At 62.3% G+C, this 25,291-nt stretch overlaps 1 protein-coding gene across 3 annotated transcripts; it reads right to left on the bottom strand.

Moving 5' to 3' along the window:
• Positions 1-245: 245 nt before the first annotated feature.
• On the bottom strand, positions 246-25,291 carry CHD3 (chromodomain helicase DNA binding protein 3). Of its 3 annotated transcripts, none has more exons than XM_080825622.1 (40): positions 24,924-25,291; positions 20,210-20,322; positions 19,515-19,685; positions 19,145-19,269; positions 17,426-17,709; positions 17,176-17,306; positions 16,859-17,009; positions 16,481-16,674; positions 16,004-16,237; positions 15,606-15,809; positions 15,045-15,256; positions 14,000-14,131; positions 13,520-13,619; positions 12,960-13,151; positions 12,602-12,802; positions 12,134-12,271; positions 11,789-11,910; positions 11,461-11,634; positions 11,189-11,330; positions 10,798-10,929; positions 10,066-10,183; positions 9,773-9,897; positions 9,335-9,566; positions 8,887-9,053; positions 8,274-8,451; positions 7,798-7,863; positions 7,261-7,346; positions 6,988-7,121; positions 6,305-6,449; positions 5,771-5,933; positions 5,547-5,668; positions 5,321-5,456; positions 5,106-5,207; positions 4,798-4,929; positions 4,289-4,397; positions 3,985-4,117; positions 3,532-3,727; positions 2,305-2,468; positions 1,951-2,077; positions 246-1,494 (listed from the first exon to the last, which is right to left on the bottom strand). In XM_080825622.1, the coding sequence occupies exons 1-40, from the start codon at positions 25,198-25,200 to the stop codon at positions 1,373-1,375; spliced, it is 6,186 nt and encodes a 2,061-aa protein (XP_080681748.1). In that variant the 5' UTR covers positions 25,201-25,291; the 3' UTR covers positions 246-1,372. The 3 variants fall into 3 exon arrangements, with proteins under 3 accessions (XP_080681748.1, XP_080681749.1, XP_080681750.1); XM_080825623.1 differs by having other exon boundaries at positions 4,798-4,926; XM_080825624.1 differs by having other exon boundaries at positions 16,481-16,656.

Below are 25,291 nucleotides of genomic sequence, written 5' to 3'. Positions count from 1 at the left end.
GGACCGCGTGGGCGTCCTGGCGCTCACCCTCCATCTCTCCAGCGGGCTCTTCGCGTGGGGGATGGGGCCGGCGAAGGAGCCTCGGAGTTTCAGTTGATGATCCAAGGAAAAAAAAATAGGAAGTCACGAGATCAAAAAAAACCAGCGGAAGACGGGTGACGCGCGGAACATGAGAAAGCAATGCTGGGTCTTTCCTTACCCCTCCCCCCACCAGAGAGTCCCGCACTCAAAAACAACAGAGCACACAGAAAGGAAAGTATAATTTATATGTACAACCAATACACCTGATACAGAAGAGGGGGTCGGGACAGCCCAGGAGTGGGTGTGAAGAGACCGGGAAAGGGGCAGCGAGAAAGTGAAGGGGCCGCGAAGAGGAAGTGGGGGGTTCGCCATGCAAACTGCCACTCTCCCCGGCCCCTCCTGGGGAGGAGGACATGCCCATGTCTCCCCCCGCCTGCCCTCCGCTCTTTCGTTCTGGTCCCAAAGGCAAGGCAGTCCTGCGACTACGCCCCCTGCCTGATCCACTCAAATTCAGTCCGTATCGAGGCCTTCAGGGGGGAGGATAGAAGTGCTCCAAGGACCCGAGCCCCCGAGCCGGGGGCTCCCCCACTGCGGGCCTGTAGCGTTTTCTCCCACCCTTTCTAGGCGACCCGGGTCCCTAGAACAGATTGGGGAGCTCCTCTTTGGCTTGAGGGAGTATCGCCCAACCATCACTCTCTTTGGGGGGGTCCTTGGTCCCTAGGGAGAGGGGAGACCCCCAACACAACATGCCGTACGCACGAGGTCACTGAGCCAGGGAATGGCGCCTTTATTCTGAGGCCGAACAGCAATCGACTCCCTCCCCGGCAACTGCTCCACCCTCGTTTTGGGGAGAGGTGGGAGAAGGAAACATGCAGCTCCCCCCTCCTCTTCCCTTCCTCCCTCTCTAAAGTCCCCCTCCTCTCTTCAAAGCTCTTGTCCCCACCAAAGTTCCTACAGGACCGGCGAGGCTGACGCCCCACGTCTATAGATGGAGCTCGGACTGCAGGGGTGAAGGCGGCCGCTCCGCCTCTCTCCTCCCCCGAGCACTTCTTGGGGAGTCGCGCATGTTCAGTGGGGGGTGAGGATACTTGGAAGACCCTGCTTCACCGCCTCCCACCCAGACCTCTTCTCACCAGCACAGTCTTCGAAGCGCGGTGGGAAAGGCGCAAGGGAGTGGAGAGAGACAAAGGGCCCTTCTCGAAGAGGAGTCGCAGAGAGGGGCAGGGGGGCGCCTAGCCCAGAGGTGGCCCAAGGGGTGGGGAAGGTGGAGGATTGGCAGCAGGTCCCAGAGCCTGAGCTGGGGGTCGGCCTCGGGCACGAGGCCTGGGTGATGCGCTGGCCTGGGAGCCCGTCAGTCGTCTATACAGATCACCTCCCCGGCTCGGGGCTCCTTCCGATCCAGCCCGTCTGACACCAGCGCCCCCACCATTTCCTTCTCCTTCTTCACCAGCACTGGAGGGCCGTTGGTGGCGGCTGTTCGAGAAGGAGGCAAGGGCGTGAACCCCAGCTTCGCTCCCAAACGCGGCCTCTTGACCGTAGCTTGTGACAGCAAGGTTACCTCCTGCCACTGCTAGTTGGCTCCCAGGGCAGCAGGGGTGGGAGCGGGTGAACCCCTGTCCCTAAGAGTCCCGGTGCCCATGACAGACCCCCGTGCCGACTCTCACCATACCCCCTTTCCGAGCTCCGATTCTCTTTCCTGGAGGTAACCCAGGTGGTGGGGGAGGCTGGGGAAAGCCACTGACCCCTTTGGTGGCATTTCGGACAGTGGGAACGGAAGAGAAGTCGGGGGTGGGAAGAACAAAGGCCAGAACGACTCCGTTCCGTAAAACCGTAGAAACTCGCAAGGAAGCGAGATGGGCTGGACCGGTAAAGGGGGGCTGGGCAGGGCCGAAGCTCGGACAAGCAGGGAGCGGGAGGGCACCGGCTCACCTGTGATGAAGGAGCCTGCAGGCATCTGGCTGTAGTTGGCGCCGGCGGCGGCCAGGGCCCCGACGGGGGCGGCGCTGAAGGCTGCCCCGTACCCCGGAGGCGTAGCGTAGGGCCCCGGGGGAAAGGCCTGGAAGAGAGCGCGTGCCCGCGTGAGAGGCTCCGAAGTCCGAGCGGGCAACGGGGGCCCCGCTCCGGCTCTCCCGAGGGGATCACATACAGGCGGGGAGACTCGAGGGTGAGGAGTGTGTCCCAGCAAGTCGTTCCTCCACACCGTCGAGAGCTGCCGGAAGCGTGTGTGTGGGGGTCGGAGGAAGACCAGCAGGGACAACTGGAGTTGGGGGGGAAGAGGGTTACCGGTGTGGGGTGAGGCTCCGTGCCCTTGCTGGCCAGCCGGCTGAGGATGCTGCGCTCGGACATCTGCAGGCGGGCTGCGATGGGGGGGATTCGGGACAGCGTGGCTGGCAGGCGGGTCACGTCCGCCTTCATGTCGCTCAGCAACTCCTCCAGCTGGTTCAGAACTGGGGCCCGGGCCACGGAGAAAGAAGGGCGAGAGAAAGACAGGGAAAGGGAGGGATGGAGCCAGGAAACGACGAGGAGTCAGAGGGACAGACACAGAAAAAGAGAGAGAGAAAGGGGGAGAGACACCACGGAACCAGAGACCGAGAAGATGACATGAAGGAGGCAAAAAGAGCGACTCGGAGGAGAGAAAGAAAGAGAGAGACCAGATGAGCAGAGGACAGACGGAGAGAGAGCACAGGACACGGGAGGCAGGGGGACATCGGGAGACATGGGGCGGGGGGTCGTCAGAACATTCCATACTGCAAGAGTGACATTTTGGGGGTGGGGATGACGGGGAGGAAATAGTCAGGAGACGTGGGAGGCGGTAAGTGGTGTCACAGATTTCAGGAGTCGAGGTTTTCATGTGTGACGGGTTAGATTAGAGGATCGGCATTATAGATCAGGAAATTAAAACAGGAATCCAAGGGGCCAGGAGTCAGTTGCTAGTCGGACAGGGTTAGACGGTTAGAGGGGTCTGGAGTCGAATCTATCATCATCAGGGGGAGAGGGTTTGGGAGGAAGGGTTGCAGGTCAAAGGGAAGTTTCGGGGGGAGGGTCACAGGGTGGGACGGGGGTAGTTTCTGCCTGGTGGGGTGAGCGAGACGCGGGGCGGGTACATGACTTGTGCGATCGGGGATAAGGACTTTGGGGGACTACACGCAGGCCACGGCCCCGGAGAGGGTGCTGTTAGCTGTATGGCGGGCGTGTGAGTCCACGGAGGAGTTCGGCCCTGCGGAGGGACGCGCCACAGTCTCACAGAGTCTGGGCGAGGGGGGCCGGTCCCTCCGCAGGACGCTGGTGTGAATGCTCTTAGGACGGACGAGGGCCGGCTTGCACAAACCCAAGAGGCTCAAAACCACGGGGTGGCTGGGGGGGGAGGGGTCGGGGGTGGGGGCAGAGGTCAGAGGGGGGTGGTGCGGAGGGTAAAGGGGTCAGAGGGGTGGGAAGATTTTGAAGGGTGCGGGGTGAAGACTTACGCAGCGCTGTGGGCCCTCCCCCGCGCGGGGCCGCCGCGGCCCTTACCCTTGTGCAGGACGGCGTTGGCCGGCTTGTTCCCCGCCAGCGACTCCTTGGAGAGGTGCTGGTGGCTCTCGGCCAGGCATTCGGCCTCGGCGAAGCGGGCGTGGAGGGCCATGGCGGGGTGCGCCGGCTCCTGGGACAGGTTCAGGTAGGCTGCCCGCCGAAGCTGCTCCTCGATCACCAGCGCCTGCTCCAGGAGCTGAGGGCCCGGGGTGGGGGTTGGGGGGGCGTGGGCATCTGCCAGCAGCCGGGCCCGCTGGAGACCCACGCTGCCCTCCCTGCCCGCCCAGAGCACCCCAGCCTCCCACCCAGCCCACACTGACCCCAATACACCCCAGTCCCGGACACAAGGGTCTGCCCCGCTGTCCCCCTCCAGGCGTCAGTCGTCCCCACATTCCAACCACACTCTGACCCGAGCCCCTCTTCAGCACGGTCCCTCCTCTCCCGGGTCCCCACCTTGAATCTCCGGGCCAGGAACTTATTTTTCATCTCCAGAAAGTTCCCCTTATTGGCTTCAGTTTTAAAGGGCTCATTGATGATGGCAAACTGAGCGTCATTTTGGATGTCCTGCCACCGTGCGTAGCCGTGGCTGCGACGCAGGAAGGGGCCGTCAAGGAACCGAACAGGGAGGTCCACACTCATTTCCTCTTGCCCGTCTCCCCAGGGTGGGATACGACACCCACCCCTTCCCGGGGTGTGGACTCTTCCCCCCTCCAGGTTGAGAAAACCGCTTTTTTCCTGTGTTTCTATCGAAGGATACAGGACGATCCCGGCCAGAAGCCAATAGTCATGTCTTCGGTGCCAGATCTCATTGAGTTTCCCGGAGCAAATAGCCGCGCGCTCCTCGTTCTGCCACAGCGTGTGAAGCTCTGGAAAGCGGGCCGGAGAGAGAGACATGGGGCGTCAGAGAGAGACACGGGGCGTCAGAGAGAGACACGGGGCGTCAGGAGTGTGGGAACCACGGCCAGCTTGGCGGACAGGCAGAAGGGAAGGACCCGGGGCGGGGGGTGGGTGGGGAGAGGACCAAGGGCTCTTTAGGGAGAAGATGGAAATGTCTGGTTCGCGCTAAGGACCAAAAGCTGTTACAAGCAAGGCTCAAGTTCAGACCAGGAATCGAGGCGGGGTAAAGAGGGCTCGGGAGTCTGGAGTGCGGCCAGGGAGGACCGCAGGCGGGGTGCGAGCCTGCCCCACCAGCAGCGACTTGGAACAAAAGGCAGGCACCACGAGGGGGCCCGGGAGGGCAAGCACATCCTGGTGAGGAGCGCCCACCTGTGAAGCCTCCGTCGGCGATATTGAACATGAACCGGGGCTTCTCCGCCTTCTCCTCGCGCCGGCTGTTGGGCCGCGGCTCGTCCCGGGGAGGCCCCGGCCGCAGCTCCCGATCCCCTTTCATGTCTTCTGCTAAGGCAGACGGGGCAGAGCTCACCGCCGTGCTCGGGCCCCTCCCGGCTCCCAACGCTACCCCTGGACTGGCCTGGCCTGGAGCAACTACCCCCCCAGGCCCCAGGCGTCAGCTCCCCCGGACTCCACCTCCCAATGCCCTCAGGGACCCGGGGCACAGCACTTCTACCCATTACCTCTCTTGCCCAAATCCCCTGTTTCCCCCTCCGGCCTCTCCCTGTGCTCCTGGCCATCCAACGGCTTCTCCTCCCCCCTCTCTCCTGGCGTCGACTCTGTGGCTGTGGGAGGGGGTAGGGGACAGGAAGGGAGGATGTCACCCTCATCCCGTGGCCCCAGAAGAGGGAGCTCCCGGAGTCTAAGCCCCTGGTCGCCCCTAAGCCCATGCACCCACCTGACTTCTCTCTGTCCCCCCGGTACCCAGGCTCGGGCTCCAGTTCTCCAGGGACCCCCGGCACCTCCTCCTCTAGAGGGATCTTCCTGGACTCCAGCCGCTCCCCAAGCGATGGGGCTGGGCTAGGGACATCGGCCTAGAAGTCGGACGGAGTCAGGATGCAGAGCGGTTGCAGGCACCAGGCCCTCTCGCTCGCCCCCCTGCGGGAGCCAGGCAGCCACGGTACCTCTGTCTCCATCTTCTCCCCGATTTTGCTGTTTTTCTCGGGCTTCTCCTCCTGGTTTTCTGCTTCATCCTTTTCAAGAGGTGTCCTCACGCCATCTCCTTTCTCACTAGGAGCTGGGGTAGCTGCAGGGGGAGGCAGAGTGAGGAGACAGAAACCCCCACCCTGACTCCTGTCCCTGCCGTAGGGCTCCAGCCCCACCGCCTTCTCTCCTGCCGTCCAGTTACCAGGCTTCGAAGTGCAAGGACTGTTGGTAGCAGAGGCCTCAGGGGTGGTGGGAGACGTTTTGGTAGGAGACGAGGCTCTGGAGGAACGCTTAGAGTCGGCACTGGGGTCGGGCATCAGCTCAGGCATCGACCAGCGCCCATTGATGTGCTCAAATTCCTGTACCTGAGAGAAGCAGGGGGCGGTAGGGACGGGTCAGCTACAGGCACTGAGGGAGCAGGGGGTGGTAGGGACGGGTCAGCTGCAGGCACTGAGAGGGGCAGGGGGCGGTAGGGACGGGTCAGCAAAAGTCACTGAGGGGGCAGGGGGCGGTAGGGACAGGTCAGCTGCAGGCACCCAGAGGGGCAGGGGGTGGTAGGGACGGGTCAGCTATAGGCACTGGGAGGGGCAGGGGGTGGCAGGGACGGGTCAGCTGCAGGCACTGCCTACACAGTAAGCTCTCCCGCCAGTCTGAATCCAGAACCCGGGGATGCCAGGCAGAGCGGGGATGCGGCCTAGGGGACCAGCTCGACTCTGGGTGAAGGACAGACTGATACCTTCTTCTTGACGAGAGACATGACTCCAATCCGGGTCAGCACTTGCTGACGACTCAGGCCCTCCCGAGGGACACCATCAGCAAAGGTCTCCGAGCCGTCTGCCCCGGGCTCACAGAGGTGACGCATGAACAGAGACACATAGGCTCTGGGAAGCGTAGGGTGGGATGCAGGTTAGGAGGGCCGGGCAGGGGGTGGGGGTGGCGAGGTGGTGATGGGGGCACAGGGCTTACCGATACCCTAAAACCCTACGCTGCCCGGGGCCTGTCAATCTCCCCACGACCAGCCCTCCACACCCCCCCCCCACACCGTCTCTCCCCAGGGTCCTTGGCCTTGGTACTTTTTGTTCCTAGGCCCCATCAGTCAGCTTGTCATCCTGTCCACCAGCTCCCCGGCCAGTAAGTGTGAGGCGAGGACAGCCCGGGGCCAGGCGCCCGTCTCCAGCGCCTCTCCCCTGCAGGCGGGGGGCGGCCAGGCCTCTGTGCTCTAGGCTCGGCTGAGGGGAGGTGGGGCAGGCTGAGCCCACGTCCCAGGAAATCGAGCCAGGAAAGATGGGACCAGGCCGCGTGGCCGGGAGCGTGGCGGTCAGCTGAGTAAGGTCACATCACGTGGTGGCCGCCGGGACACGAGCACACCCGGAGCGCCCCCCGCCCGCAGCCTGCTGGGCCCGCAGCACCCGCGCTCACTTGAATTCCTTCTCCGTCTTGCCCCTCAGGTCCCGCACCAGCCACTGGGTGGTGAAGGCGTCCTGCGGCGGCATCCCCCAGCGCATCACGGCGTTGAGGAAGGCCTTGCGCTGCCGGGTGTTGAATCCCAGCACCTGGGGGCCGCAGGGGAGGGCGTGGACCGTCAACGTGGGGGGGGGGGGAATCTCACTGCTGGGACCCCCGACCCCAGGGAACTCAGCCTTGGGGCCCCACCCCCAAGGGGACACTTGGAGGCCTGAGGCCGGCTCCCACCTCAATGTTGCCCCCAACTCGCGCTAGCAGCGGAGGGAGTGGCTTGTCCTTCTCATTCCGGAGCTGCCTCTTTGACTGTCGACGCCCTGGGTGTGGGGGAAGGGAGGGTGGCCTGGTTAGGGGGTCCCCCACCTCCTCCACCCCTCTATCCTTCTCCACACCCAGCCCCTGAGACGTAGAATCCGGGGAAGGCCTAGCTCACGTCTCAGACACTTCTAATTTCCTTTTAAGCGCTTTTCGACCTACCCAGCAACCAGGTCTGGAAGAAACGGGTCCCGTTAAAGGACTAGTAGCTGGGCCACCGGAGAGAATGTAAACTGTAAACTTTCTCATTTTTCCTTCTAGACATCTCAGCCCAGTATGATTCTCTACACCCCGTTTCAACAGTGGAAAAATTACGGACGTTCCGTCCTTTCTATCCGCGACCTTTACTCAGTCAACAGAGAAGCACTTGTTTATGGAAAAACCGCAGACTTAAAGGACACCAGGGAGTGAACCGGGAAGAGGTACGGCGGGAAATCAGGAAACAGGTGCCACCTTCTGGACGCTCGTCAAAGTCTTCATCTTCCTCCTCCGATCCCACTGAGTACTCAGACTGGTTATCTATGGGGAGAGGGCGCGGCGTCAGGGCCAGCTCCCAGGGTAAGCCCACGCGGGGGCTCTTTCTGGCTGGAGACCCCCCCCCCCAAGCCAATGCTGTCAGACTCTGGGGCCACATATCCTGGATGGGGTCCAGTCACCATGCACCCGGTCCCCAGCCCTACACCGCGGGTGCCGGGCAGGACCCTGGGCCGGTGGGCCCCTCCAGCCACCAGCTGGCTGGGACCACCCACAAGCCCGCCCAGCCTCTGGCCAGCTCCCGCAGACCCTTCCGAAACTCCTGCCCCTCCGGGGGGGTCGGCCCTGACCCCGAGGCCTCCCTCTCCCTCTATGTGCTCGCCCCCTTGCCCAGGCCTCCAGGCTGCTGGCCGGCGCGCCTCCCTTCCCGGTGCCCCCTCTGCGGCGGTGCTCACCCTGGTCCTCCTGAGCGGCGTCGTTGTAGTTGACCTGCTTCCGGACGCGCTTGCCCTTGCCCAGGTTGCGGGCCAGGTCCTCCTGCTGCTGCTCATAGTGGTGCCGCAGCAGCTTCTCCCAGTAGTCGGGGTCCACGTTCTCCTCCTGCTTGATGATCTCTCGTTCGATCTCCTCGATCTGCAGGCAGCGCAACGCACGTTCGCGGCTTCCCTCGCCGCTGCCCAGCGCTCACGCCCCGCAACCGCGTGCCTACGTCCCCGCCGCCTGGCCTCCGCGGCTCCCGCGTGAATCTTCGGGACGCCGCACATCCTCCTCGTCTCTTACCTGCAGCGGGCTTCTCCTCCCTGCTCCCCGCGTCTCCCCTGAGCCTGTCCTCCGGTGCCACGTGCGTCCGTCCCGCCCTGACTCACAGGCACCCTCTGTTTATGGGTACTTTCTCCCCCCAGGTTCTCCCCAAGGTCTGGTCTCGCCCCCTCAAACCAAGGAGCTGTTCCGCCTTTTCCCCGGCGCTACGATAAGAGCTCAGACTCCCCGCACACTCCCCATTCAAGCCCACGGACGCTGCCCCGCAGAGGTGGCCCGGGGTACACAGCGCCCGCCCCGGCCTCTCACCTTGTCTTCCTCCCGCACCACGTACTGGGCCACCTTGAAGGAGCTGAGATACTCGTTCATGTTCTGCACATCCGTGTCCTCTGTGGCATCCTGGTTCCGGTCCAACAGCCGAGCGATGGCCTCGTTGTCGTAGTGAATCACGCTGCTGTCCTCCTCCTTGTTCTCCCCTGGCGGAGACGGGGAACGAGAGGGGACTGTGAGTTCCAACCGGGGGAAAATCCGTGCAAAGCCTTCTAACTTCGCTTCCTTCTCGCGGGAGCGCTGGAGAAGGAGGCCCTTCCCCAGGGAGTCTGCGGACACCTGTCGGGGCCTTCCAACCCTCGGCGGAAGAGAAAGGGCCACGCTTCTCCCAGGGGCCGCGCGGGAGAGCTTATCTCCGGGGGTTCCCGAAGACGCGTGCCCGGAAGAGCACGGCCTGCCTTCAGGAGGCCGCAGGGCAGGTTCTCACCCTCGTTCTCGTCCTTGAACAGCTCCTCGGTGCCGAACTTGAGGATGTCGTCCAGCTCCTGCTTGGACATGGAGCCCGCCTTGGAGCCCAGCCCAGGCCGCACCACCAGGTGCGTGAGCATCATCTTCCTCTTGGCCACTTGGGTGATCCGTTCTTCCACAGACGCGCGGGTCACAAACCGGTAAATCATCACCTTGTTGGCCTGGCCGATGCGATGCGCGCGGCTGAAGGCCTGTGCGGGTAGGAGACGGAAGTGCGGATGGACGAGGGGAGAGGCCGGGGAGACAGGCCCCACGTGCTGGGGAAAGGCCGCCGGCAAGGAAGGGTCTCCTACACACCCGAGAGCTCTTTCTCTCTGACCCTGGACACGACCCCCTCGGCCAGAAACCCGCATCCCCCTGATAACGGGCGCAGGGGATCCGGGAGGCCAGCTCCCACCTGGATGTCGTTATGGGGGTTCCAGTCAGAATCGAAGATGATGACCGTGTCGGCAGTGGCCAGGTTGATGCCCAGGCCCCCGGCTCGGGTGGACAGCAGGAAGCAGAACTGCTGGGCCCCGGGAGCTAGGAGGGGACAGTGAGATTTGGCAACCGTGCCGTGCGGCCAGCTCCTAGACGCCCCCCAGCTGCACACCACCATGCCACCCACGCAGGTGACAAACACCCTCCCATTTCAGCGACCCAGGCGCAGGTGGCTCAAGTCTTGCGCGCCCAGCAGGCATCCCCCCTCACCGTTGAACCGATCGATGGCCTCCTGCCTCAGGGCGCCCGTGATGCCGCCGTCGATGCGCTCATACTTGTAGCCTTCGTAGTCTAAAAAGTCCTCCAACAAGTCCAACATCTTGGTCATCTACAGCGGGAGAGGAGGACAGAGTCTGGAATGACGAGGCAGTGGGCCAGGCACGGCGTGTCCTGACCATCCCTTTGTCGCCGCTGCCCCCCTCGGCCGTGACGCCCGCTCCCCGGGGGTGCTCCCCCACCCCTGCCCTTCCTCGCCCCACTTTCTTGTCACATGTGCTTGACTTAGCATCCCTTCTCCTCTGAGACCCACGAGGTTTCAGGGACATCTACAAACGCCCGGAAAATCTGTATGGAATTGTCTGTCTGGGTGGCTTTCTGGAGAGCAGACCCACTGCTTCCATGAGCGTTGCAAGACCTCCGTGCTGCGCTCTCCTCTCCTCTCCCGTGGCTAAGGAACACTACCGGTCCCAGAGACAACCTCGAGCAGACGACCCCGAGGAGACATGGGCTCCCCCTCCCCCTGCTCCCCGTCCGGCTTCCAAGAAGTTGGCCTGCAACTTCCAATGACCTTAGCTAAGAACAGGGGTTTGAGGCCAAGAGGAACACCGCCAGACCAGAACCTCTCAAGAGTGCCACCTCCTGACCTCTCACGCCACGGGAGCCACGGGGAACAAGGTGAGGGACAGGTCTTGGGGACGACACAGAGCTACGGGTGCGGGTCACCTGCGAGAAGATGAGAACTCTGTGTCCTTGCTCCTTGAGCTTCCGTAACATCTTCTGCAGGAGCATGAGCTTGCCAGACGCCTTAATAAGCGCCCCACCCTCGTAGGCCCCACTGGGGAGTTTGGGGGACTCCTGCCAAGAAGGGAGCAAAAAGGACGGGAGGGTCAGGGAGCGCATCCCCGTGTTCCGACACAGCCCAGAAAGCCCAGAACCCAAATCCGGCCTCCGCCCCTTGTGACTTCCTGCTCCTCTGGGCAATCCCATGCCCGCACCCCACTGCCGCCCACTGCCCAGCTCCAGGCCTGCTTCCGCCCCCCGCCCCCCGCCCCCAGCAGCCCGCCACCCCATCTTCGGACAGCAGCACGCCAGCAGCCCCCCGCGGGTGCGTCACCATGGCCGCCACAGGGAAGAGGTAGGGGTGGTTGCAACACTTCTTCAGATCCATCATGATGTTGAGCAGCGACACCTGATTCCCGCCACCTCGAGAGTTCAAGGCCTCGAAGTTCCGCGTCAGGATGTACTTGTAGTATTTCCTGAACGCCAGGGTGCGGGGCGCGGAAGAGACAGGACCAGGGGAGCAGTGAGGAGGCTGCCGCCTCCTGGAAGGCTGCCCCCAGCCCCCCCCCAGCCCCCTCGGCCCAGGTGGCCCTGCTCTTGTCTCACTTCTGCATGGGGCTGAGCTCCACCCGGACGATGAGCTCCGTCTTGGCCGGCATGTTCTTGAAGACATCGGCCTTGAGCCTCCGCAGCATGTGCGGCCCCAGCAAATCGTGCAGCTTCTTAATCTGGTCTTCTTTGGAGATGTCCGCGAACTCCTCCAGGAAGCCCTCCAGGTTGCTAGCAGGCGGAAGGAGATAAGGAACTGACGGGCCATCGGGTTCTTCGCCCCTGGCCTCAGGCTCCCTTCTTCACCTCCGGGAACCCTCCGCCTGCCCCTGTTCTCAGCCCCTCCTCGTCGCAGCTCTGCAGACCACCCTGGGGGGTCACTTACTTAAACCTCTCCGGGGTGAGGAAGTTCAGCAGGTGAAACAGCTCCTCCAGGTTATTCTGCAACGGAGTCCCCGTCAGCAGCAACTTATGATCTATCTTGTAGCCATTGAGGACCCTGAAAAACTAGAAAATGGGGCAAGGAAAGGCAGGAGAACGGGCCCGTTAGTGGCAAGTGGCTGGACCACAGAGCCCGACGTTTCCTGTGCTCCGTCCGGGATTACAGGCCCCAAATCCCCAGTCCTCCCTCTCCCTCAACCTGGACTCCTCCCTGTTCCGGGCTGCAGAAAGTCCAGAACCTTCCTTCTCACAAGCAGGGCCAGACTCGGAGGTCTGGGTATTCACTCACCTTGGACTGGTTATTCTTGAGCCGATGGGCTTCGTCTACGACGAGGCAGGCCCAGCGGATGGAGCCGAGGGCGGCCTGGTCGATGGTGATCAGTTCGTACGAGGTCAGCAGAACGTGGAACTTGACCTGGGCCTCCCTCTGCCAATACAGCCATGGTCCGTGCGGCTGCCACCCGACGCCCGGGCACCCAGACCTCCAGCCCCATGCTTTCCCCGGACACCCCGTCCTGCCTGCGCCTGCCAGGGGGAGCCAGCTACCCTGTCCTGCCACGTGGCCTCCACGCGGGGATGACTGGACACAGCCCCCAACCTCTACCCCACGTCCGGCACAGACAGAAGTGTACATCTCCAGGAGAGGAAGGCAGGGGCGGGGTGGGAGGTGGAGGAAGGAGACTGGGGTTAAATGTCAGTGGGGGACAATGAAATAACACCTGGGGGTCTCCAAAAAGACGAGCTCAAAGGGCGTTACCTTCATCTTAAAAGCTTTCTTGCCACCTTTGATGGCGTTGTCTTCGAAGGAAAACTCGTTCTCACGGATGATGGCCCGGCTGTCCTTGTCACCCGTGTACGTCACCACGTAGAACTTGGGTGCCCACATCTGGAACTCCCGCTCCCAGTTAATGATGGTCGAGAGGGGGGCGCTCACCAGGAAGGGACCCTTTGTGTGGCCCTGGGAGTCGAGGGTGGGGGGGACCGTCATTTAGGGGTCGAGGAGGTTGCCCCAGTCCTCTGGCTGCCACCCCCTCCCCGCAGTCCTCCGTGCCCTCCATCCACTCCCACCTTCCGGAACCTTCCCCAGTCCCTCCGGGGGCCCCCGTGTGCAGCACCTCCTTATAGAGCGAGTAGAGGAAGACGATAGTCTGGATGGTCTTGCCCAGCCCCATCTCGTCAGCCAGGATGGTGTCGGTCCCCTGGGCCCAGGAGAAGCGCAGCCAGTTCAAGCCCTCCAGCTGGTACATGTGCAGCGTGCCGCCTGTGGCCGTGATGAACCGCGGCTGGCTCTCGTATTTCACCGTAGGCTGTGGAGTCAAGACGTCCGAGCGCTCAGAGGGACGGTCAGGGCTCCTCCGCCCCCCTTGCTGGCACGGAGCTCAGGTTGGATCACGGTTCCCTCCGGGACACCTGAGCTTACGGAAGTTCTAGACTTCGGTCCCTCCCCCTCCAGCACTGGCAATGAGGAAGGCAGTGGGAACGGGGGGGAGCCCCGGGTGCTGGGGCGTCAAGCTTCTCTCTGGCCCTTTAGGCAGAGCTCCTAGCCACGCTTGGGGCAGGCTGGACACCGTCCAGGGAGGCTGCTGAAACTTGGGGAAGTCCTGTCCGGAGGCCCGGGGCAATCTGCAATTGCCTGGATCTAGAAACGGGAGAGAGGCCGAGAGGGAGGACTTACGTCGTTAGTAGGAGAACTGGGTGGCCCGTCGCCCTGCAGCTCCTTCTTCTTCTTCTTATACTTGCGGGGCTGGGCGGGGTCCTCCCCCATGATCAGTTCTCTGGGAGACGAGCGGGAGTGAGCGAGGCCTGCTCCTCGGGGCCTCGCTCTCTCCTGGACCCATTCCAGACCTCCCTCCCCCTTCCCTTAAACATCTCACAGTTCCTTTCTTCCAGACTTTTTACCTTCACCACTTTCACCTCCAGTGCCAACAGTCCCCCGACCCCCAGTCCTCGGCATCCCCTCTCCCCACGCCCGCACCTGATGTCTGTTCTTCACACTGTTCCTTCCTCCACCAGTCCCACCGCAGACAACCTAGCACCGGCTGCCACTGCCCTCGATTTCAGGTCGGCTCTGCCCCTCCTGGCCCTCCCCTTGCCCGAGGGGCTGGCTTTCGCTCTGTCCTCAGACTCTCTCCACCGCACGGCCTGGCCCCCTCACCGGTGTCTCCAGTAGCTCTGTTTGTGGTCTTCGTACTCGGGGATGTTCATTTCATCCTCCTCCCACGTGGACTGGTCATAAGGCAAGTCCCGCCATTTCACGAGATAGTGGTAATTCCCCTTTTTATCCACACTGCGGGGCAGAAGACCAAGAGAAAGTGGGCAGAAGACCAAGCAGAAAGAAATCGTCATAAATACGATTATCAGCCAACGGCTAGCCTTTGTCGCCTCATCCTCAGTGAGGGGGCCCTGGGAGAGAATTTAGGATGGCTGAGTCCCACCCTATGCTTTCCAGCACCACTGCTTGGAAGTCTATGACCAGAGGGGCGCCTGGGTGGCTCAGTCGTTGGGCGTCCGCCTTCGGCTCAGGTCACGATCCCGGAGTTCTGGGATGGAGCCCCACATCGGGTTCCCTGCTCCGCGGCAGGCCTGCTTTCCCACTCCCACTCCCCCTGCTCCCGTTCCTGCTCTCGCTATCTCTCTGTCGCTGTCAAATAAATAAATAAAATATTTTAAAATTAAAAAAGAAAAAAAAAAAAGAAAAAAATCTACAACCAGAAAACCCCTCGGGGCTTCATCTAATCAGTCTTAACTAAACAGCCGTTGGGCAGGAGGCCCCGTTCCAGGCGGGGCTGACTCAGCAGTGAGGCATGAAACAGACAAGGGACCCCAAGTCCACGGAGCTCAAGCTGGGGGTGGAAGGCAGCGACGACCCAGGAAACACGCGCGTAGAAAATGTTTGGTGGTAACGTGCACCACGAAGAAAGCACGACAAACATGGGCCTGGCTGAACCGTGTTTCTCACGTTGGCCTTTGTGGCCCGAGATACCCAGCCTCGCAGGTCATTAGATCAGAGGCCACGGGGAAGGGGTCACACGAGCCTGGACTCTACGTCTGGTTTCTCTCCACCCAGGCCCCCGAGAGATGCGGCCGGACTCCCGCAGGCGCACCAGGTGCCGGACGCGGCGACACAGCCTCTGGCGGGGCGGCAGTGGCAGCAGGGGAGGGGACGGCGCGGTTGGATGAGCGGGAGGCCAGAGGCTCACCTGTGGTTAATGATGCGGTGGACGGTCATCCACTCCGGCTTGATGCCGAAGCGATAGTACTTCTCCTCCATCTCCGCGTAGTGCGGGTCCTTGACCTTGCGCTTGTCACTCTTGCCGTCATCCTCGCCGGAGCCATAGTCCAGGGGCGGGGGCTCGTCCATGTCGTTTTTCCTCTGGTAGTTTCGGTACATCACCAAGTGGAAGATCTCCAGCTGACGGGGCACAGAGGGAGGGGACAAGATGGTCCCAGCATCCGAAGAGGACCGCAGGGGAGAGGGGACCAGCCCCTGGTGGGGAACAGCATGGGGTGGACAGACGCACAGCGAACTGGGCAAGCACGTAACAGGCCGAAGGGAGCAGGCACACGGTGGACTGAGGGCAGAAAGGGAAGGGAGGCTGGTGGTGGGAGGAGTGGAGGCCGAAGGAAACTCCCGCAGAGACTAAGGACGGAGGGAGGGTGTGAGGGCCCAAGGCCTGAAGTGAGGGCCCAAGGCCTGAAGTGAGGGAAGGTTCTAGAACAGCACAGGGGGTCCCAGAGAGCGGGAAGGACAGGCCGCGTACCTGAAGTTCCTTGGCCCAGGAGCAGTGCCAGTAGGACAGTCCTACCCACTTGACAAAAAATTCTCGCTCCGATCGGCCTTGAAGAGGACGGGGTGGCGGGGCATCGGGGTTCCCGTCGGCCTGCTGGGGCGCCGGCACGGACACGGGCGGCTCCCCCCACCGCCAGTGCAGGATCTTCTGCACACGGCCTTTCAGCACGGGGCACTTGGGGACAGGCGCGCACAAGGAGGAAACACAGGAGAAAAGTGCCATCGTTAGAGAAGAAGGAGTTCGGGGTCCCACGAGGGAGTCAAAGGCCAAGTGCAGGGACGGGAACGGAAAGGGGAGGCGGATGGTGGGGTCCCAGAGATGGGAAGAGTCGGGGCTGCCAGGAAACCCGGCGGGAAGGGCCGACTCACCGTGCATCGGGGACACAGCCATTCCCCGTTGGGGATGTCGGGCAGGGGCGGGTTCAGACAGTGAATGTGGTAGGAAGAGATGCACGCGTCGCAGCATAGGAGCTCGCCCCCGTCCTTACACACGCGACAGTACTCCATGTGGTCGTCTTCCTCCTCCTTCTCCCCTTCTTCCTCTCCCTCCTCCTCGTACTCCTCCTCCTCCTCCTTGGCCTCCCACTGCACCCCCTCCTTCTCCTGGGAGGCCAAGGCCAGACACGGAGATAGACGGAAGGGAGGAGACAGGCAGTGAGACCGGAAGCCAGGGACAGAGACAGGACACCTAACTGCTAGAAGGGCAAAGGAGGCGGCAGGAACGAAGGAACGGGACACCTCCATCCCCAAACACGCTGATGAGGGAGCAGAGGGATGGGAGAAAGCCAGGCGTCTGGGGGCAGCAAGCCGACAGGTGGGTTCCCAGGGCGGGCAGCAGGTACTCACGCAGTGGGGGCAGCTCCATTTGCCCTCGGGAGCCCGGTCCAGCTCTGGATCAAGGCAGACGAGGTGGTAGGCACGAGGGCAGGTGTCGCACAGAATAATTTCCCCACCCTGTTGGCACACCTCGCAGTAATCCTGGTGATCCGTCTCGTAGCCGTCAACCTCGTCTTCCCCGGCCACTGCGGGACAGCCCAGGACTGTCATGTACACCAGGGCAGGCAAAGGGCACAGAAGGGGAGAGAGAGAAAGAGAGAGAGAGAGAGGGAGAAATGATGGGGGAGAGAAGGGCTGAACACAGCAGTTAGAGGGGGACACAAAAGGGGCCCTCAAGGGACGACAGGCGGCCAGACGGACAAGGTGACACACGGCTGGTACCCCTACCCTTTCGCTTCTTCCTCCCCGGCCGGCCTCTCTTGAGCTTCTTGGTGCGGACAGGCCCATCCGGCCGGCCCGAGGCGCTGTGGACGCTGCCGCTGTCCAGGTCTGACTCCTCGGCCTCCGGCTCGGGGCCCTCATCGCTCTGCAAGACGTACTGCCCGGAGCCCCGGGGCGGTCAGGGAGGCCGGCTTCACTGCGCTCCCCTCCCCAGGCCTCCGCTCCTGCTCCGACTTCCCTCACGGACCCCTGCGTCTGGACCCCTGGACCCTGACCCCCCCCCCCACGCCGGGGCACTTAGCCGACGGGGACGGGCCGCTCACCGAGCCCCCCTTCTTCCTCTTGCCACCCAGCAGCCCGAGCTTGATTTTCAGGGGCGCCATCTTCTTCCCCCGAAGCTTCTTGCGTCCGTCAGGCACTCGGGGGCTCTTACTCCGCCTTTTATGGCCTGGACCTGAAGGAGGAATGGGGTGAGGGAGACAGGTCGGACGTCACAGCGTCCTGGAATAACGCAGTTCACGGAGGCCTCGGGACCCCTGGACGGTGGTCCTAAGCAAGGGGGGGGTTCCTCACCTTTGCCCTCTTTGGTTTTGGCTCTTCGGATGGGTGGGGGCTGGGTATCGGCAGAAGGAGGTGGCGGGAGGGTGGGGGGTCCGGAAGGTGCTATGGGGGCGGCCGATGACACGGCAGCTGACACCTGCTCGGCCACAGCTGCGGCTGCCGCCGCTGCCGCCGCCGCCACCGCAGCTGCCGACCCCTTGAAGGGATTGTTGGCACTGAACTCTCTCCACTTGGCCCCAAGGATGGTCATCATCTTAGACATCGGGATCTTAGGATTCTTCTTCGCGATCAGGGGCCTGTAAATGCAGAAGCAGAGGACACGGGACCTTCACAGATGGTCCGGACTCCGCCACGCCCCTCAGGGGCTGAGTCTGCGTTTGTGCTCGCGCCGGGCCGGGAGGCTACAACCCGTCAGGCACAACCTCGCTTTAAAGGTAACCTGATATAGAGCTTAAGAGAGAAAAAAATAGGGGCGCCTGGGTGGCTCAGTGGGTTAAGCCTCTGCCTTCAGCTCTGGTCATGATCCCAGGGTTCTGGGATCGAGCCCCGCATTGGCCTCTCTGCTCAGCGGGGAGCCTGCTTCCCCCTCTCTCTCTGCCTGCCTCTCTGCCTACTTGTGATCTCTGTCAAATAAATGAATAAAATCTTTAAAAAAAAAAGAAAGAAAGAAAAAAAATAAAAACCCAGAAAACATACGAGGAGAAAGGAAAGGTATACGCACAGCAGATGAGAAAAGATAGAACAAACAAAGATGTTGATAAAAACACTTCCAATTGGGGCGCCTGGGTGGCTCAGTGGGTTAAAGCCTCTGCCTTCGGCTCAGGTCATGATCTCAGGGTCCTGGGATCGAGCCCCGCATCGGGCTCTCTGCTCAGCAGGGAGCCTGCTTCCTCCTCTCTCTCTGCCTGCCTCTCTGCCTACTTGTGATCTCTATCTGTCAGATAAATAGATAAAAATCTTTAAAAAAAAAAAAACGCTTCCAATCTTTTCTAGTTTGTAAGATCCTATCACGTATGTTAGCGAAGTCGTGTTTCATCCTTGTGATGATACCGTGAGTTGCCAGGATTCTCTGCATTTTTCCAGCAAGTTCCATGGGCCCTAGCACGTGCAGCCTGACAGGCCAGGCACGTTAGGCTCTGTGGCGGGGGGTCAGACTCTTGCAAGGACTCAGGTGACCATGGTGCTCACAGCAGCACGGTCCTCAGCGGTGAGGCAGGAGAGACAGGGTACTGACAACAGGGAGGGAACACTCGCCGGGCTTGGGCCACTCTGCTATCATCTACTCTACTGGGGGGGGGTCCCCGAAGCCCAGGCTCCACAGCCAGCAGGGCGTGACTGTTAATCACGGGGTCCTAAGCCAAGGACAGAGAGGACTTGATAACCGAGCAAAGGAAATTGGGCAACACTCATTTCTCTCGGTTTCAGTGGAGAGAGAAGTCCTGTGGAGGGAGCCAGAACGGTTGGGGCGGCGAGGGCCATCAGCCCTCACTGTCTTCTGTCACTAGAGCTTTCGAACCCAGCACTGGAATCATGACCGTCCCCCGCCATCCTCTCATGAAGGGATCCTGACCGGGGTCCCTGGACCCTGCAGCGACCAGGGTCCTCTCAAGTTCTGTGCGGAGTGTGGTGTGTCTGTGCCGTGTGTTTCTCTGGGGAGCAGCATCTGAGCGTTTATCCGGCTCCGCGGGGGCTCCCCCATCCCCCCGGAAAGTGTCCACCGGCCAGTCCTACCTCATGAACTGGCTAAAGGCTTTGTAGTTGGTGAGCGTGTGGTAGTCCTCCTCGGAGAACACATGCTCCACGTCCTCCAGGCCCCAGGTCAGAAGCAGAGTTGCAGATGACTTCTGTTCTACCTGCTGCGAGTGACAGGGTGTCATGGGGCTTTCGGGGGGGGGGTTCCATGAGGCAGGTGCCTCTCCGGCCCCCATCCTGGGCCCCCCTGCATGCCTCCCTCCCTCCCCACTAGCTTCCAGCTGAGGCTCTGGGGCGACTTCTATAGCTTCTCCACTGAGCACCCCCTCCTTGGGGTGCTCCCTCCCTCCCTCCCCAGCCATGTGTTCAACACTGATGCATCCCCCCGCAACTCCCTAATTCTACTCACCTTTTGCCCCCCGTCTCCCTCCCCCTTTTTCCGCCGCTTGGTCTTCTTCTCCTTTTTTTCTCTGTGCTTCCGCCTCCGTTTCCGACCTGGTCCTGTTCCATATTCGCTGCCCCCGCTCTCTGACTTCTCCCGGTACTCATCGCGCTCGGAGCCAAATTCCTCCTCACTGTCCTGAGAGAGAGAAACAAAAATAACATTTCTTCAGTCCTACCATGTGCCAGGAACTGTTCTTAGCCCATAACACGTATTATCCCTTTTAATCTTCACAACAATTTTCTGGAAATAGTAACTTATCTATTTTTCAACTGCTTTTTTTTTTTTTTTTGCAGATAAGGAAACTGAGGCACGCGGAACTGAACAAAGTGGCAAGGAGACATGGGGCTGCTAGGCTCTGGAAGGTGCGGTCCGTGCCCACAGCCTGCTCTCGATGGGGGCTGGAGGCTGCGAAGGCAAGTCACATGGACACTGGGGGCTCTGAAGCTGGGGTCCCAGATCTGGGAGCTACGGGGGCGGTGAGCCAGAGTGGGGAGGGGGCGTCAGACCTCCCTGACACCCGGATGCCCCCTAGCCTCCACCCTCCACCCTCCACCCTCGAATAGAATAATCAGGAAGGACAGAGAAAATTCGAGAAAATGCGGGTGCCTGGGAAGAGGTCTGCTGAGCCTTGCGTGAAGACAGGAGTCCTTAACACTTACAAGCTTCTTGCGTTTCCGGGGTTTTCCTGGCTTGTTCTCCTTCTGCTTCTTGGGTCCTCGTTTTCTCTTCTTTACACCCAAAGCTGAAGGCAGCAGCCGGATGTCATCCTTATCTTTGGAGCAGAGAGCACCAGAAAACCTAAGCCTCCAGGTTCCCCGGCTCGGCGGCCCCTAGACCTCAGCCCTCCTCATCTCTCCCGTTCCCACTCTCTAGGAACTAGGGCATTAACTCCTCCAAACCTCGCCTCCCTTCACTGGGTGCAAACAGAGAGTGTTTCGAGTACTCTGGGACGCTTGGGTTCTGAATGGGAGGTCAGGGGTCAGAAGGGAAGAGCAGCCAAACCACTCCCTCCTCTCCCCTCCTACTAACAAGGGAGCAGGCTCTAGGCCATGGGCTCGGACTGTGGCAGGTCCTTTCAGTCGCCGCCAGGGCTCCTCCTGCCTTCCCCCTCACTTAGCCAGCTGGCATCCTGCCCGGGAACTGGGGAAGCCATGCCCAGCTGCTGGCCTGGCCTGACCCCAGCACTTGGAGTGGGGAGACACAAGCTGGCAGCTCCCTAAGCCAGATGCTGAGACGGGAGAGCCAAAGGTGGACACCTGGGATCTCACACTAACACCCGGGGCCCTCACATCCCTTCCGCCACGAGGGAGGCCTCTATTTATACTTCCTCAGATGATCGCCAAGCCTCCCGTCACCCTAACACGGCCCTGGAGAAAAAGAAGTCCCTGCCAGTCATTTTCACATCTTGCCCGCAGGACCGCAGCGTCTGGCTCGTCCATCACATCCTAACCCTACGGGAGCAGTCACTGAATTACCTAAGCATTCCTCCTCTTCCCTTCCCTCAAATCTATTTCCATAACCCTGCTCCCTCTGAGAACTCAGGGGCCCTCCCCTTTGTCCCCTGGTCTCACCCTTCCCCTCCAAATTTAGTCCCATTCATACAGAAGCAGCCGGGGAGACCCAAACAAAGCTGGAAACAAAGACACACCCAGCATATGCATTCTCAGACACACACGCGAGCACAGGCCTGAGCACAAATCCAGACGGCTGCCTCTACCTGCCTTCAGCAGGCCTAGGTCCTGGACTTTCTCCCTAGATGTCTCTATCAGGGCTGGGGCTTCCCTGATGTGTCCCCCAGCCCAATTCTCCATGACCCCGACCGCCGCGGGTCTGGGGAGGACACGGATGCCACAGACCCGGGGCCCTGCTTGGCCTCCCTCCGCGCCCCCCGCCCCCAGCAGGCACTAGACTAACCAGCCAGACCTGTCCTGCTCGGGGCAGAGGAGGAAAGCCTGGGCCTGGCCCAGCCCCTTGCTCTAGGACACACAATCCTTCGGCCCACAACAGCCAAGGGAAAATTAGCCACAATTAACACGGCTTCCACTGCCTGGGGATCCCGGCGCCTCCGTCCTCGCTACCTGTCCTCAGAACGCCAGTATCCTGTGTCCTCTGACGCAGGATCACCCTCTAGACCGGGGCTGGGGAAGGCGGGAGGGGGGCCGTGCAGCAGGCCCCGGGCGTGCAAAGAGCGTGCAAAGAGCGTGCAGACTGGAGTAGGAAGTCAGCAAGACGCCATGGTCCCCCCCCCCCGCCCCCAACAGCCAGCTCTCCCCAAACCCCGGGACGTCGCTTAATGTGAACATGGAAACGGAGGCCGCCGGGGCGGTGGCAGGGGCAGGCCAACTGGCTCGGCGTCAGGGACGAGGCCTGGGCCGCCACCCGCCCCGCGGGGGGCTGGGGCACCTGCCCCGGGGACCTCAGCCGCCTGTTCGCCGCCCTCCCCGCCCCGGCAGGAGGCTCCCGAGCTCGGGAGGCCGGCGGTGGCGGGGAGAGGCAGCGCGGAGCGGCGAGGAAGGGAAAGGGAGGGCAATAAAGCAAACCCAAGTCCCAACCTCGGTCTCAGCAGCCACTCAATGCTGGCCCGGCGCCCAGACTCTCCCACACCCCGGCTCCGATCCCGGGAAGCGGGCGGGGGCGGGGGGCGGCGCGCGGCGGGGGCGGGGCCTGGCGCGCCGGGGCGGCGGGAGGGGGGAGGCGGGCGGAGCCGGGCCCAGGCCGCGCCTCCCGCCCGCCCCGCTCTCCCTCTAATCTCACCATCAATCTCTCACACATATATTTATTTTTTCTCAAATTCCCCTCCCTCCCCCACAACGCACCACCATAATAGGTCTGCTGCACATGCGTACTGCACGCAGGGGGTGGGTTTGTATTTTCAGACCTTTTGCAAAGAAACTACCAGAATTTTCCGCACCACCCACAATCATTCCCCACCCCCACCCCCAAGGAATCACATCTATATATTATGTTATATTATTTCTCGAGACTTGCCAGAAGGGGGAGGGAGAAGAAATGAGTTTTGGGCTTCCTGCTCCCTTCCCCCACCAACACAAGCGCTATTATTTTAAACGTTTAACAATGTAAGGAGCCAAGAAGGGGGGAAGGGATAAAATCGGTCTTGGGTAAGAATGTAAAACAAAATGGTGAGAATCAAAGCCGTCAGAATGAAAAACAATAGACGTCTAAGACGCGCAAATTCACACTCGGGAGAAGGATGAGGGAGGGCGGCCCGCACACATTTCCTTCCAGGAGGCTTATTTTGCCCGCACTTAGGTAGACAGAAATAACGAGCGGACCAAAAATATTTCCCCAAAGTTTTGCCTCTGAAAGTCATCTCAGGGGCTGCATCTGGGTCACTCAATGGACTCGGAGGGCTGAAGGGGGGGGGGGATGCAACGGCCCCCAGGAGAGCGAGGAGGTGGGTTTTCATTTCAAATACAAAATTTTTTTTTAAACATTTGACGTTTCTTCTCGGCTGTTGAGAGAACAGAGGGGAAGAGGGGGAGGGAGGAACTGACACAAAGACCCACCTCGACCTCAGATTCTTTCATGCCCCCCTCTCTCTCTCACATCCCCAAATCCGGGATCAAAAACACCCAAATACCACATTCCACGCTGGCCGCACAAATCGGGCCCTGACACAACCTGACATCCTTCTTTCTCTTCTTAGCTGCATCTGCCCAGCTCCAGGCATCCCCCTCCCCACGATTTTTTATTCCTTCTCCCTCTTGCAAATCCAGGGGCTCTCTGGGATAACTTTGTAAAAACTTTTCCCTTTTTCAGACAAGCCTGGTGGGGGGGGGGGTCCCTGTTTCCATCAGACACGCACCTGCCTCCGCCGCCTGCGCCCCCCAGAAGACACCCCATACTCCCTCAAAGGTGCTCTCAATTGAACAGGAACATTGGCTACATCACCCCCACAGATCAATGTGACAGTTTTACAAAGAGCGTCCTGAAGTTTGGTGCATCTGTGCTGCGTGGCACCCAGAGGCCTGGGGGTCTGGATGTCCCCTTTCACGCCCCCAGCAGATGTGAGCACCCTCAGAGTGCTCCCCTGTCCACAAGAAGGTTAGAAATCACTCCACTAGGAGGGTGGTCTGAGTGGGGCCGTTGCTGCCCCCCCCCACCATGCGAGGCAGCAGTCTGCCCCTTCTAACCCTGGGGGAACTGCCCAGAGAGCGGCCCCGGTGACTTGTCATCCCTGGGGAGGGGTGCCGAGTGACGGTCAAGCTGCACAACAGCTGGGTGGGCAGTTCACGCCCCCCAGCGTGATCAAGGTGCGGGTGGTTTCCGCGAGAGAGTGAGTGACAGTGAATGGCAGCCACGTGAGAGTCACAGCTGGGCAGCTCGGCCACCCCAGACTGACGGGGTCACGCTGGGGGGGGGGGGCGCACTTGACACAAAAGAGCCCGGAGCAGAGTGGAGATAAAGGGGGTGGAGTTGGGGGCATCTGGTTTCCCAGACACTCTCCCCGCGCTCCCCAATCTGAAAGGAGTGCTCTCCCCGGGACGAGCCGGGGGGACAGGCGGCAGCATCAAGTCTGACTCCAGGAAGTGGTCTGCGTGGAGTGCGGCCACCACCTGCCCCCGGTCCCCAGCCGCCCGCAGACATTCACGCGACCCCTCCCCCACGTGCCACCGCACGCCCCGGAGTTGGCGGGCACCGGGGTCCCCGCAGGTGGGGGTCCGATGGAGACCGACCCCCGCCCCCGGCCCCCGCCCCCCCTCCTGAGGGGGGGGTTGCTTAGGCCCGCGGTCCGCTCCACACGCGGAAATCCCCCGTTACCTCAGTGCAACCCCACTCGGGCCGGAGCCCCAGGGGCGCCCGCGCGGCCGCCCCTCCCCCACGCGCCCCTCCTCCACGCCGCCGTCCGGCCGCCAGGGTCTCCGCGGTCCCTCGCTCGGCCAGGGAGGGGGCCCTGGCTTCGCCGCGGCCGTTTCCTGCCTACCCCCTCCCCGCCGAGGGTAAAAAAAAAAATCTCCTCCTCCTCCTCCCCCGAAAGCCGCGACCGAGTGGCCCGGTCCGCGCGCGCAGCTCGCGCCCAGCGCTCTCCAGCCCGGGCGGCGGCGGTGGCGGCGGCGGCGGCGGCGGCAGTGGCGGAGGCTGCGGCGGCGGCGGCGGCGGCGGCGGCGGCGGCGGGGGAGGGGTGCGGCGGGGGAGGGGAAGAGGCCTGGCCCCGCGGCGGCCGCCGCAGCCCGGCCCGCCCGCCGCCGCCCGGCCCGCCGCGGGGCCCCGGGCCCGAGACTGGCGCCCCGCGCCCCGGATTCGCCTCGGCTCGGCCGCGCGGTGGGTGCCTCGCCCCCGCCCGGCCTCGCGCGCCCGCGGCTCCCGCTCGGGCTGGGGGGGGTGCGGGGGGGAGTCGGGGCGGCCGCTTACCTGGCGGCGGGGGCGGCGGCGGCGGCGGGGGCAGCGGCGGCGGCGGCGGCGGCGGCGGCGGGAAGAGGTGGCAGCCGGGGGGGCTGTGGCGGTCGCGGCCCCGGTCGTGGCCCGGCCCGCGCCCGAGCGCTCCCTCGTCGTCGTCCTCCTCGTAGTCCTCGTCGGCCGCCTCCACCTCCTCCTCCTCCTCGTCGCCCTCTTCTTCCTCCTCTTCTTCCTCCTCCGACACCACCATCTCCTCCTCCTCCTCCTCCTCGTCCCTCAGAGGGGAAGCCATCCTGTGGCTCTGGCCCCCCCACCACCCCCCCACCCACCGCCCGCCCGCCTCCCCCACCGCTACCACCACCACCTCCTCCTCCTCCTCCTCC

Source organism: Martes martes, assembly GCF_963455335.1.
Source record: "Martes martes genome assembly, chromosome: 16".
NCBI lineage: Eukaryota > Metazoa > Chordata > Mammalia > Carnivora > Mustelidae > Martes > Martes martes.
This window is presented reverse-complemented; position numbering and strand designations above follow the sequence as displayed.

Bases quoted from the DNA above. Each gene is read 5' to 3' on its own strand.
- CHD3 (XM_080825622.1), bottom strand. From the start codon at position 25,200: ATGGCTTCCCCTCTGAGGGACGAGGAGGAGGAGGAGGAGGAGATGGTG. The intron at 16,675-16,858 runs GTAGGGGTACCA...TGTACATGACAG, and splicing joins GGGGAGGAAGAAGCGAAAGG to TCCTGGGCTGTCCCGCAGTG. The intron at 11,911-12,133 runs GTGAGTGAATAC...CCCATTTTCTAG, and splicing joins TCAAGAATAACCAGTCCAAG to TTTTTCAGGGTCCTCAATGG.